The sequence below is a fragment of the Macaca nemestrina genome, chromosome 2 (genome assembly GCF_043159975.1).
Source record: "Macaca nemestrina isolate mMacNem1 chromosome 2, mMacNem.hap1, whole genome shotgun sequence".
In the NCBI taxonomy this organism is placed as follows: domain Eukaryota; kingdom Metazoa; phylum Chordata; class Mammalia; order Primates; family Cercopithecidae; genus Macaca; species Macaca nemestrina.
Window position 1 is genome coordinate 149,799,290 of NC_092126.1, and position 13,168 is coordinate 149,812,457.

The 13,168-nt window shown below is 52.3% G+C and overlaps 1 protein-coding gene across 1 annotated transcript in view; it reads left to right on the plus strand.

The window, feature by feature from the left end:
* The window catches only part of LOC105477701 (solute carrier family 6 member 11), a 124,611-nt gene extending 112,158 nt beyond the window's left edge, over positions 1 to 12,453 (plus strand). Inside the window, exons 11-14 of the mRNA XM_011734352.2 lie at positions 3,563 to 3,665; positions 4,930 to 5,030; positions 5,888 to 6,058; positions 9,023 to 12,453. Coding sequence (XP_011732654.1) covers positions 3,563 to 3,665; positions 4,930 to 5,030; positions 5,888 to 6,058; positions 9,023 to 9,175 — 528 coding nt within the window. The 3' untranslated portion in view covers positions 9,176 to 12,453. The remainder of the gene's footprint in view (positions 1 to 3,562; positions 3,666 to 4,929; positions 5,031 to 5,887; positions 6,059 to 9,022) is intronic.
* The last annotated feature ends 715 nt before the right edge of the window (positions 12,454 to 13,168 follow it).

A 13,168-nucleotide genomic window follows, 5' to 3' on the forward strand; every position in this document is an offset into this window, starting at 1 on the left:
GGGGAACGCTGGGTTGATCTGTCATGGTGAGCACATGGACGCCTGGGCCATCCCTCAGAATAACTTCCGGGTGAAGCAACAGTGTCAGCTATTAGCCCTGTAACAGTTACCTATGAGTGGTCTTGCGTTCAGAGCAGGCTTTTCTGGGCATCTCTGATGATACTGGCACCTTCGGGCACCGTGTGCTCCAGCCTGGGCCTTCTGTGTGTAGGCCTCTTCTCACTGTCCCTGCTGGGCCTGCAGGTTAAGAGAGGTTCTCCATGACCTCCAAATTAAGACCATCTGAGAAAACTGTATTTCTCTCCCCCACCTCCCATAGCCATTCTGTCAAATAAATACCTTCTTACGTATCTTGGGAAGGTAACATTAGGTATTTTTCTCCCCATATGCACAAAATTAATTAATTTAAAAAGAAAAAATGAACTGTTGCCTAGAAACAAGAAGAGTTTTTGTAAGAAACATGGAAAGAAATGAGGGAACTCAGAATTAGTAAAAGCAGCTGACATAATATTGAGGTCAGGCTAGAAAGCATTTGGGTTCATGCCACCTTGTTGCATCTACTCATCCCCCCCACTTCCCAACTCATATGCTGCCTCTTCCTGGAAGCCTCCTTAGCGTCCCTTTCCTCATTCATGCCCCCAGCCCCTAGCACTTTGTTTGCAGCTCAGTTCAGTCTCCTCCTCCCCATTACCGTGATCTATGGTCCACCTGTTCACCTGTCTCCCCCACCAGACCTCAGGGGACATGAGAACAGGAGCCAGCCCTCATTTGGCTTCATGACCTCAGAGCCAATTCAGTGCCTGGCATGGGGTGGGTACTCAGTGCACAGTGGCTGGCATCATTACCTCGCCCAGTCATTGTCACATTAATGAGAGTGATAATCAGTGTTGGAGCAAATAAATGGTATGGTGCTTCCCAGTTTCCACCTCACCTCTCCCCACTCAGAGAAACCGGGCAGTGCAGTAAGCAGGGCCTCATTAAGCACTGATTAATTAGAGTCTCTCGTCACAGTCTTGTCACATACAAATTGGGGGGTTAGCCTGATGCGTTAAAGAGGCTAACGGACAGAATTCCAAGAGGAGCAGATGTTGGCACAGGCATCGGCTGCTTGGAGAAGGCAGGTGGTGGAGGGTGCTTCTTGAACCGCCTGCCCCAGGTGCCCCCAGCTCACCAAGTCTCTGATACCCAACTTCTGACTGAGGCCTCACATCTGCCCAAGGGGTGCTTCATGGCCCCTGGAGGCCATCAGGGAGCCAGTGCTGCAGTCACGCAAGACTGTTAGTCAGCAGGCGCTTGGGCCTCCCACGCCAACCGTCCGCATCCTCGGAGGACTATCTGTGATGAATTGCACTGGAGAAGTTCAATTGCCAAATGGGCCGTGCTGCCTTGGCCTTCATGGTACTTGCTGGAAGGAACTTTCCCTCACTTACACACATTTAAAGCTCAGCTCTAAGAAAAATAGGCCACAAACGTCTTTTCTTCCACCAAGGCAGTGTGATGAGTGGTTGAGAGCATGGGCTTTGCATCCAGATGACCTGGGTTCAATCCTCAGCCCTTGACTAGCTGGCTGGATGACCTGCAGCAGGTGTTGTCGCTGCTTCGTGCCTCAGTTTCCCCATGTGAACAGTGGAGATAACACTAGTGCCTGCCTTGTAATTGCACTGTGAAGGACCAACTGGATGAAGACACAGGAAGCGGTTAAACACAGCCTGCTGCTTGCTGAATGCTGCATTGAGGTTTCTTTGTTGCTTTGTGAAGTATGATGTTCATGCGAGGGGAACAACTGGAGGTGGGGGCAGGTCTTAGGTATTAACTCAGAAAGCCAAGCCCCGCACTCCCCAGAGAGGTGCCTCAGACCTGCTCCTGACCCCCACAGACCAGAATATTCACTGTAGTCGTCACAGATGGGAGAACCCCGGCCAGACATGGCCCACTCAGAGATCCATTTTGTTTCCCCCTCACTGTGTTTTTTAAAAACACAAAGTTGCCAACAATTATAACAGAAAAATTTCCCATAAAAATCTGTATTTCTGGTGTCTTCCAGAAAATCTGCAGATCTGGCCTCACAGCTGCATTCCCCAGCAACTGCCCTCCAGAGGTGTGTAGCTAGATGGGGCCCGTACTCTCCAGTTAGCCACGGTCCCCACCACTCCCTGGTACCACACCCAGCCCCCTTTTCTCAGTCGTATCATCTGTCTGGCCTTGTGGGCATTGAGATATTTCTCCCTGTCTAGTTGAAGAGATGAACGAGTCCCATGGTGTGTGGTCTGTGAGTGACAGGAGGAAGCAGGCCCAGGGCACCCTGGGAGCACAGAGGGGAAGCAGAACTCCAAGGAAGTCCCCATGGAAGACACACGGGAGGCTCTCCAGGTTTCATTCCAGCCCCCTAATGCACTGTCCTGGTATTCAGACTATCCCACCCCACCTGATCCTTCCTAGCTCTTTGACACTTTCATTTCCTCTGAGTTTGACTGTATCCCCTAAGGATCCTCATTGTATTGTAAAGATTTTATTTAGAGACCCCCACTCTCCCTACATCTGCAGCTGGTGTCCTTTCCCCTCTCCTCCCTCCTAGAAAACCTTCCCAGATTACCTTGGTCAGCTGAGCTTACACATTCTAGGTCATCACTAAACTCAATTGTCACGGATTTGTATGCTACAGAGCTGGCCTATGGTCATTTCTTCATCCCGTGAAGATGGACCACATACTGCCTGTGTGCCAAGCCCTGGGCCAGAAACTGGGACCCAACCCTGGACAAAGCCAGCTGGACTCCCCCACCCGTGGAGATCACACTCCACAGGATTTAACTTACATTTATCACCCCCTACTGTACACCAGCCCCGCTCCCCTCCTTTTTTAGTTGAGTCCACAAAACATGCTGTGAAGGCCCAAAGAAAGAATGAGGCTGTCAGAAAGGGCTTCCTGAAAGAGGTGGCATTTGATCTGAGCTTTGAAGGAACTTAGCAGGTGAAAGGGAATAGCATGTGTAGAGGCACGAAGGTGAGGCTGTCAGGGAGGGGCCCCTTGGTCTGCCCAGGAGGGGCTGTGGGAAGGGAGATGAGGCCAGTGAGGAGGGCAGCAGCCCTGACTGGCAGGCTGAAAGGAGCCAAAGGGTGACTTTAAACTGCCACGTGTTTGGTTGGATTTGCACGTTTCAGAGAAAGGTTCCTCCGAAAGCTGGCATGTAGACGGATTGGAGAGGGTGAGGCCAGAGGCAGGGAGGCCAGTCAGGAGGCTGTTATAGCCATCCAGGTAGGGGTGCTGAGCCTCCCCCATCTCGATTTTCTGTGTAGTCTCTGGCCCTTGGGGAGCTGGGAAGTGAGGGGCTGAGATAAGACAAACCATCTGCAGTCCCAGCAGCCCCCAAAGGACAGGAAATTAGGGGGCACCCAGATGGGAGGGTACAATTTTCAAACTGGGGAGACTAGGGAGAAACTGATTCCTGGCAGTGGTAGCCACAGAGCAGAGAGAGGGACCTTCCTGAGGCCAGCTGGCTGACCCTGATCTCCCGTCTGTCCATTCACCTCCCATCCGTCTGTGTGTCTGTCCCCCGACCTACAGGGTGGCATGTACATCTTCCAGCTCTTTGACTCCTATGCTGCCAGTGGGATGTGCCTTCTCTTCGTGGCCATCTTTGAGTGCATCTGCATTGGCTGGGTGTATGGTGAGTAGCAACCAAGCCCGTCCACACCCCAGCTGCCCACCGGGTGCCCAGGATCCTGGTGCTTGGACTCTGGTGGGCTCTGGTTCTCTGTGGCTTGTCTTGGTCTATACTGGCCTCTTCTTTCTCTTCAGGGATTCTTTGGCCCTTTCCCACTGTTGGGAGGCCTCCTGCTTTCACACCCTGCAGCACAGGAAGGGGTTCAGGGCTCAGGCACTATGATCTTGGGCCAGTTCTTCTGCCCTTGAGACTCAGTTTTCCCCTTTGTAAAATAACAGTAGTCATCAACATGTCTCCAAGTAGGAGAAAGTGTAGTCGAGCAGCAGCCTGCATGGTGCCTGGCCTTCCATAGACAACCACCTCAGGTCCTCCTGCTCCCCAAGCCCAACAAGTGGGTGAGGGTTGCTGGGCTCAGTGATGGTCACTCCTGCCATGAGTGTGGCTTGGGAATGGATGCCTCTGCAGGCCCCTGCTCTGTAGCAGCCCTGCCAGGCCCCTGCCTTCGAAATCCTTATCCCCTTTTCAGGCTGCCTTGCAAAGCTGCACCCATGGGCACAGGCTCTGGCCTTGGCCAGGGAGCAGCCTCATTGCTATCCCAGTGCTGCCGTGTGACCAGGAGCACACCACTTCCCTTCTCACACCATCCCCGGCCGGGCGCAGTGGCTCATGCCTGTAGAGTCCTAGCACTTTGGGAGGCCGAGGTGGGCGGATCATGGGGTCAGGAGATGGAGACCATCCTGGCTAACATGGTGAAACCCCATCTCTACTAAAAATACAAAAAATTAGCCAGGCGTGGTGGCAGGCACTTGTAGTCCCAGCTACTCGGGCGGCTGAGGCAGGAGAATGGCGTGAACCCGGGAGGTGGAGCTGGCAGTGAGCCGAGATCGAGCCACTGCGCTCCAGCCTGGGCGACAGAGTGAGACTCCGTCTCAAAAAAAAAAAAAAGAAAGAAAGAAATCCTCATCCCCACCCCTGATTGCCTTGCCTCCAAAGGGATCACCTTCCACCTTTCTCCCAGCAACTCATCATTTCCTGGGCCTGAGGCCAGGAGAGCTGTCTCCAGTAGTGGGCCAGCATCCCTCCTGCTGCTTTTTATTCTGAAACCTCACACATGTAACATCCTGGTCGTTATTTAAGCAATACAAAGGTTCCTGCGGCAGTTTTTCTGTCTCAGGCTGGAGAACGCAAACACTCCTAGCCATTCCCCTGACTCACGTACAAAACTTCTCTGGGGTGTGTATGTGCCCATCTGATTTATTCCGGACAGGAAGCAACCGGTTCTATGATAACATTGAAGACATGATTGGCTACCGGCCACCGTCGCTCATTAAGTGGTGCTGGAAGATCGTGACTCCTGGGATCTGTGCGGTAAGGGCCCCACCAGGAGCCACCTCCAGCCATCTACCCACCCACCTACCCCCCAACCCACGTTTCCACTCCACAGCCCCCAGCCTGGCTGAAGCTGGACCTGAGGAGGTTGATGTCCCCTGGTTCAGGTTGCTTTGCAAAGCCGCACCCATGGGCACAGGCTCTGGGCTTGGCCAGGGAGCAGCCTCATTGGGATCCCAGTGCTGCCGTGTGACCAGGAGCACACCGCTTCCCTTCTCAGGACCTCAGGTTCTGCATAGGCAAATCAGGCACTGGATCTGCCTCGGAGGGTTGAGGACTATGTGGGGAACAAAGACCTGTCCCTGTCTTGTTGTTAACCATGAAGGCAGCAGAGCTGAGGGTGACATTGGGGCTCATGCTCTGCCCAAGACCGGACCACAGCAGGGCCTTTCTGAGCAGACATTTAATTAAAAAACGCCCAATCACTCATCCCTTTATTGGCACTGGATGTAACTCAGCATCTTCACAGACCTTGGTAGTTCTGAGAAGCAACTTTGAAACCAGTCTCAAGGAGTAACTAGAAAAAATAAAAATTCCTAACTGGGCAGAGGCTGGGGAAGAGGCTCCTGGGGGTGGGGAGAGGTTCTCACAGCCCAGCGAGGTCCCAGAACCCAGGGCCGAGTTCCCTGAGCATCTGTTGCCTGTGGGATGGGGCTCCAGCCTGCTGTGCCTCAAGCTCACTGTGGTCCTGGCAGGGCCTCACCTTTCACGGCTGTGAAATGGGGCCAGCCTCCTCCCCTGCCAGCCTCCTGCTGGTCTGCCTGGGCCCGAGACCCCTCATGGCCTAGCAGGGCTGAGGGCCCATCCCCCAGGCACCTGCCCCCATCTCTCTGCAGGGGATCTTCATCTTCTTCTTGGTCAAGTACAAGCCACTCAAGTACAACAATGTCTACACCTACCCAGCCTGGGGCTATGGCATTGGCTGGCTCATGGCCCTGTCCTCCATGCTCTGCATCCCGCTCTGGATCTGCATCAAGGTGTGGAAGACACAGGGGACACTGCCCGAGGTGAGACTGCCCCAGGAGGGCTGGTGCATGTGGGCAGGGTTCGCACCTTGGGTCCCAGTTTCCTCATCTGCACGGTGCGCGATGACCATGTGCCCATCTGCCTCGGTGGGCGCTGTGGCAAACTCCTCTCTGACCAATGCTTATCAGCATGGTTGTGCCCAAGGTGTCTCTGTGAGGTCTTTTGGCTGAGCCAGTTTCTAGGAGCCAAGCCTCTGTCTTCCTGTCTGTAAAATGGGATAACTGCAGTATCTAACTTATAGAGGCTGTGAGAACTCACTGAGTTCATATAGGAAAAGCCCTGGGATCCTGTCCTGGACCAGAGGGTAACAAGTGTTAGCACTGACTGTTCTGTGAATCCCAATCATTCTGACGTGTCACCCTGCCAGGCTGTCTACCTGCTGTATCTCCTGCCATCCTCAGAGCAAACTGGGGCGACAGGCATCATTTTCTGCAGTTAGCAGGTAGAGGAAACAGGTTCAGAGAAATCAGGTCACTTGCCTGCGGTTACACAGCCAACAGTTAGCAGATCACATTGTTAAAGACAATTTCATCAAAGTAGATTTTAGATATCCTAAAATTAACCCATTTCAGCTATACGATTAAGCAATTTTTAGTAATGTTCCACAATATGCGGTCATTGTCATGAATCCGTTTTAGAATACTTCCATCATCCTAATAAGAGTCCTCATGCCCATTCACCGTTAACCCTTGTTCCACCCCCAGACAACCACAGATCGACTCAGTCTCTGTGGATTTGCCTACCCTGGATGTTTCCTGTCACTGGAGTCCTACAGTGTGTGGTCCTTTGTCAGCAACTGAATCGTTACCGAGCCCATCTTACTCCAGAGCGGCACTCCCTATTCACTCTCCTTCCCTACCGCTGGCAGCGGTTTGAGTGGGTTTCTGCTTATTTAGTATACAGCACAGGGTGTTTGTTGTGTGCCAGACGCTGTTCTAAGCAGTTTACAAATACTAAGTCATTTAATCCGCATAGCAGTCCTGGGGGGTGGAGATTCTTTTTGTCTCCATGGATGAGGAAACTGAAGTACTGAGAAGTGAAGCAACTTGCCCAAGGGCACACAGCTTCTGAAGGATACAGCAGAGACTCTGACATGTGTGATCCTGTCCCCTGAGTTTTGCTGCCTCACCTTCTTCTGCTGGACCGGTTGCACTCTACTGTGCGGCCCTGTCTCTGCCCCAAGGCCACACCCCAGGGACTGCAGGAGTTGAACTTGGCCACCTGGGAGGCGATGGGGAGTGGGGGTATGCACAGCCAGAATGCAAGCTCCAGCTCAGAGGCAGCTACACCCAGCCCACCTGCCTGCCCACTGAGGGGCCCGGGCTCCAGAAATAGCCATGCATCCAGCCAGAAGGAGCCAGCCACTAAGGAAGGTCTCTTTCTCAAGCTTGCTCACGCCCCAGAGCAAGTCAGGCTCCTTGGCGCCTGTAGGTCGAGGGCAGTTGGTTAATTCTGATCTCAGGCCAAACATGTCCAGAGGGGAGCTGACCTGGGGCCTTAAAACCTTGACCACTGGAAGGCCCCTGCCCAAACTTCCAGATGATCTTTTGGTGTTCAGAAATGCCTGGTGTTGCCTGCTAAATCCTCTAGAGATCATCTCAGGCCTAGTGTGCGGGGGAAAGCAGGAGAGGGAGCATTCTTTCCTAAGCCCCCTCCATCTCCCTGAGCTCACACACCTGCCAACGTGGACAGCAGGGTTTATTAAAGAGGGAATTCTTTGGAGGCATCAGACCCAGTTTCCAGGTCTTCCTCACCAAGAGTCCTTGTGCCAGGTAGTCCACTACCCTGAGCCTCAGTTCCCACAAAGCTGCTGCTGGGGGATGGGAGGGATCTAGAGGGGAAAATGAGGATAGAGGTGCCTCAGAGAGGTGCTCTGAGGATGCATCCTACTGAATGGAAGGTAACATGGTGACCACTCAACTAATCTGATCCTTATACTAACCCCGGAAGACAGGTACCATTATTATCCCCCTTTACAGATGGGGAAACTGAGGGACAGGGGGTTAAGCTTCTTGCCCTTGTTAAATGGTAGAGCCAGAACACAAACCCAAGCGCCTGGCTTTGGAACCCATGCTGTAGCCCCAGATCTGTGCCAGAGTCTGGGGCACAGTGTGCCCCAGCAGGCACAGCAGGATCTGAAAGAGAAGGCAGAGCCTTGATCCTGAGAAACCAGCCACCCAAAAGGCTTTGCAGCCTTCCTTGGGAAAGGGTTTATGCCCAGAAAGCACCCCCTAAATCCTAGCTTGGAGTCTTCTCCCAGGAAACTTGGGGAGTGCAGATGAAGCGGAGGGATAGGGGCCTGAGGCAGGGCCACATCTGGTCTGAGGGGCAGGGCCGTGGGACAGGAGTCTGCATCCATCAGAGCTAGCCACCTGGTGCTGGCTGCTTTGCAAGGCGGCCTGAGGCTGTGAGCCTTGGGCTTTGTGTTAATGCTTCTACCTTTGAGCACAGCTGGAGGAACACCCAACACACGCTACACCTTCCCCACATGATGGCACCCCTTCCATGGGAAACGCACCCAGGTATCCAGCAATTGTCCTGTAAACAGCCCTGGAGATGCATTCCCACCCAGTGATTCACACCCCAGCTTCTCACTGTCCCCCAAGGGCAGGCACGAGGCAGGGACCCTGATGACAGCTCTGAGTCCCAGCCACCTTTCCTAGCCAGGTGTGAGGCTAAGTACTTTCCATAGCCTCTCCTTACTCTTGACCTAATGCCAGGAGTAGGGACCTCTACCGTCCCCATTTTCCAGAGGAGGAAACTGAGACCCAGGGAGATTGTTCATCATCGAGGGCAGAGCCGTAAGAGGCCAAGCTGGGGCCCGGACCTTAGTCTGAGAATTCTTCAGCACCCAGGTGTCCCCCGTGTACTTGGGAGAGGCCAAGGCAGACCCTGGACCCTGGCAGCTAATCACTCAGATCTTTCCCTCGTCTCCAACCATCCAGAAACTTCAGAAGTTGACGACCCCCAGCACAGATCTGAAAATGCGGGGCAAGCTTGGGGTGAGCCCACGGATGGTGACAGTTAATGACTGTGATGCCAAACTCAAGAGCGACGGGACCATCGCAGCCATCACAGAGAAGGAGACGCACTTCTGAGCGGCCGCCAGCCACCTGGGGCTCTTCTTCCTTTCTTCCCCCCATGTGTGTAAATGAATTCCTGAACCCCATGCTTCACCTAATGGTAGGGGCTTGCTTGTTTTGCACAGGATTTATTAACAAGTTAATTTTAAGGTGGCCACTGTACACTGCTCTAAAGTCATATCCCCTCCCCGCCCCCAGTCATCATGGAAGTAACCACTACAAAGAGATAACACTGTACAGTGACTGCCAGATCTTCTGTCCTAGGGCAGTTTTAATCAATGTTTTCTAGGGATTAAGAAGAAGTGTATAATATTGTAAAACTTTTTTTACTGGGGTCGTGGGCCAGGTGGGGTGGGGAGTGATGGCTGTCCTCCTCTGTCAGCCTTTTAATGACTGTTCTGTGTCCCATGTTTGTCTCTGACCATCCACAGCCGCCCCTCCTCCATACCCCAGGGTATGGCCCCAAGCTGGGGCCCTGCTTGTGTTTATCCTCGGCTGCTGTCTTCCCAGTAGTTTTCCTTCAAACGTTCCCTTTCCAAGGGACACTGGGTTTGCAGACAGCAAGGCTATGTGGCAGAGAAGAAAAGGTTCAGCAGACTCAGGACTCCTGGGCTGGAGACCCCCCTCTGCCCTGATCCCATGAAGTGACCTTGGGCACTCCCTTTCCCTCCCTGGGCCTCAGTTTCCCCATCTCCCAAATGGGAGGAGGAGCCGGATTGGGTTATCTCTTAGGGATTCTCTTTGTGTGCCTTGCTGGCTCGCAGACCTGCCATGGACCTTGGCTTCCTCTGAAGACTTGCAGGCAATAATCTCTGCCCTCCCAGTTGTACCTCCTCCCCACCTGCTTATTTAAAATCAAGTTTATTGTAGAAATGGTGTGGTGTTGATGTGTGTTTTCCCTAAAACTCTAATTTCATCTCATCTGTGGGTAGCCCTGCTCTCTGGACACCAGTGGGTCCTCAGCCCCCATGGCGGGGGCTCCTCTGTCTGGCCTGCCATTTTTTCCTGGTCAGCTGCTCTTAGCCCCGGCTCTGCCTCTCCACCCTTGGCAGGGCTGGCTGGAGTTGCCTTGGGGACTGATTTTCTGGGTGGGGAAGCAGCCATCTATTCTTGCAGCCACCCCAGCCAGGATCTATGTCTTAGGACCTTCCTCCGGCCTTCCATGAGAAGGAGCCACAGTGGGGCCTGGTTTCCTCCTAAGGCCCTTCTCTATCCCAGGCCACCTCTTCTCCCTCCTCTTGTCCCCTAACGTCTGCCTACCACCATCCTCCCTCTCAGTTCTCTCCCATCCTTGCCCCTGGTTCAGGAGCCATTCTACCTGCTCCTGTGGCCAGGCGCAAGGCTACAGGTGCAGTCACCTGTTCCCTGCCACCTTCCTTCCCTTCTTTGGCAGAGGGAAGTGTCAGCTCTCACTGGAGGGAAGACCTGGGCATCCCGCTGGCTCCTCCCTCCATGGGACCTGGAGTCTGGCACTGCTCCCCAGCCAGCCTGGCTGCAGAACTCTCTGACTGATACCGTTCTTCTTTTTTAATTGGACTTCATATCAAGCCTCTACCTTGGTTTCTGAGCTATATGAGGGTGGGGAAGGCACCCTCTTTCTTCTTTCTGTAGGTTCCCAATACTGTTTGGTGGAAATGTGGGCTTTCTCTAAACCAAGGCTTTAGTTTCCTGTAAGGGTCCTCTGTATTTGATTCACCCAAAAGTCTACAAACCCCCAGCGTCTCTGCTCTGGCCAGCCCCGATCTGAAGCCTGTGTCTGCTGAGAGATGCCCAGTGCCCCACTGGGCAGGACAGGAAGCCTAGCCTGGGCCCCCTGTGCACACAGCTCAGGCCTGCCCAACTTCTTATGGGCAAGCTACCATCCCACTCTCGTCTCCCTGAGCTGTCTGGTTCTGCGGACCCAGGAAGGGCCAGGCTGGGGCCCTGCTTGTGTTTATCCTTGGCTGCTGTCTTCCCAGTAGGCCCCGGGCAAGGAGGCTTCCCACTGCTGCTGCTACAGGTTCTCTACACCAACTCTCATGGATGCACAGATCCCTGTGGTCCGCCTTCGCCGACACACACATATCGTACATGTGGCTGTTAACACTTGACTCACTTAACACTACTCATGGGGCAGGGCGGAGGGTGGATTGTTGTTTTTTGTTTTTTGTAATTTCCTACTAGTATTTGGGTAACTTTGGGGGCGGGGAGGGCAATGTTGGGGCAGGGGAACATGTCATTGTGATGACTTTTTTGATATTCATTAGAAACAATACATCCTTTCTGAGATATTTACAATATTATTAAAAAATGAAAAAGGTTGTACTGTTTTGCATAATGAAGATTTTTATTGGGCATTCAAAGGGTACAAGATTGTCTGCGTACTCATTTTTAAAAATTAAAGAAATGAACACTCAATGTGGCTATTCCTAGCAAGGTGGTATTCGTTGGGTTTTTTGTCCTGTTTTTATTCCCTCCATGATATGCCTGCAAAACCCTCCTGGATCCCTGTGTGGAAGTTGCAGTCTCAACTCAGCACTATAGATTAGAAACAAAGGCAGTGGTGTTTTAGGAGCCCAGACTTCTTTATGTTCTTGTATTTACCATTTGCCTAGTATGTGCTAGATGCTTTACAGAAGTTGTCTTTTTAATCCTTACAACAACTCTGTAAAATAGGTACTTCTCCACTTTATTTATGTCTTGCTTTATTTGTTACTTCCCCTATTTTACAGATAGCCATCTATTCTTGTAGCCACCCCAGCCAGGATCTATGTTTTAAGACCTTCCTCCAGCCTCCCATGAGGAGGAGCCACAGTGGGGCCTGGTTTTCTCCTAAGGCCCTTCTCTCCCCAGCCACCTCTTCTCCCTCCTCCTTACAGTTAGGGGATTTTGAGGCACAGAAAAGTCAAGGAATTTGCCCTCAGTCACACAGCTAGTAAACATCAGGACCAGAAAGAGCACTCAGGTGTGTCTAACCCAAAGGCCCTTTCTCCTGACCACAGTGCCTTATTGTTTCTCATGCTGTGAGGCCTAAAGAAAGCAACAGCTCCCTCACAGTGGTGAAAATAGCTGCCACAAAACTTATGCTTGTGTCCTAGTAGGCAGACACTCATGTCTGAGGCATGCAAGGCAGAACACAGAGAGATGAGAATTTGGAGTATGCAGCCCTGGGTTAGGCTCCAGGATCTGCCCTTGCCAGCCTCAGTTTTCTCATCTCTAAAATGGGGATAATAGCTCCTGTTTCAAATGCAGGGTGATTATGAAGATCCCATGAGCTCTGTATGTGAATGATGAGGTTCTGAACTCACACTAGTTATTATTCTGAATAAATAATGCCTAAGCTCAAAAAGTGTTTGTAGTATTGCCTAGAACTTAGACTAAAGTCTCTAAATTTGTGTCTGAGATTTCTAAATGGCCACTGGAGACCACAGGCTTGTTTTGTCCTGCCAGCTCATGACAGTAAGATCATCTTATGCAGTGTCTACTCATTCCTGTCTGGTCAACCTTTTTGCTTGAAATCCCTGATCTCAAGTCTACCTGACCCTGTCTTGGCCTTTCATCCTCTCTGAGGTGGTAATATCTGCTCACAGGAAAGCATCCCACAGAGTTCTGGAATTCAGAAAGTCTCTGTGATCCACAGCCGGGGTCCCTAAGTAATTCCTGCCCTCACAGAGCCACAGGGATTGCTGCAGTCACCTGTTCCCTGCCATCTTCCCTCCTCATGTCTGAAAGTGTCTTGCATTAAGCAGCTGTCATATGCAAGAGGAGGCTGGGTTACAGAAAGATGAGTCTCACTCATTCCCAGGAAACTTCATTTGCAGACTCTTGAGCCTATAGAATTAATAGCATGAAGAATTAATTGACGCACTAGACCCCTCCAGGCTGCAGTGTGTGCTAGTGACCCCTGCTGGCCAAGTGGGACTCTGCAGGCTGGCTCTACTAGACACTGCTTTGGAAGTGAAGTCCAGGCTACCTCAGGCCTAACAGCATTTCCCATGGAGTTGGGGGCAGATCAGGCACCAAAGAGCA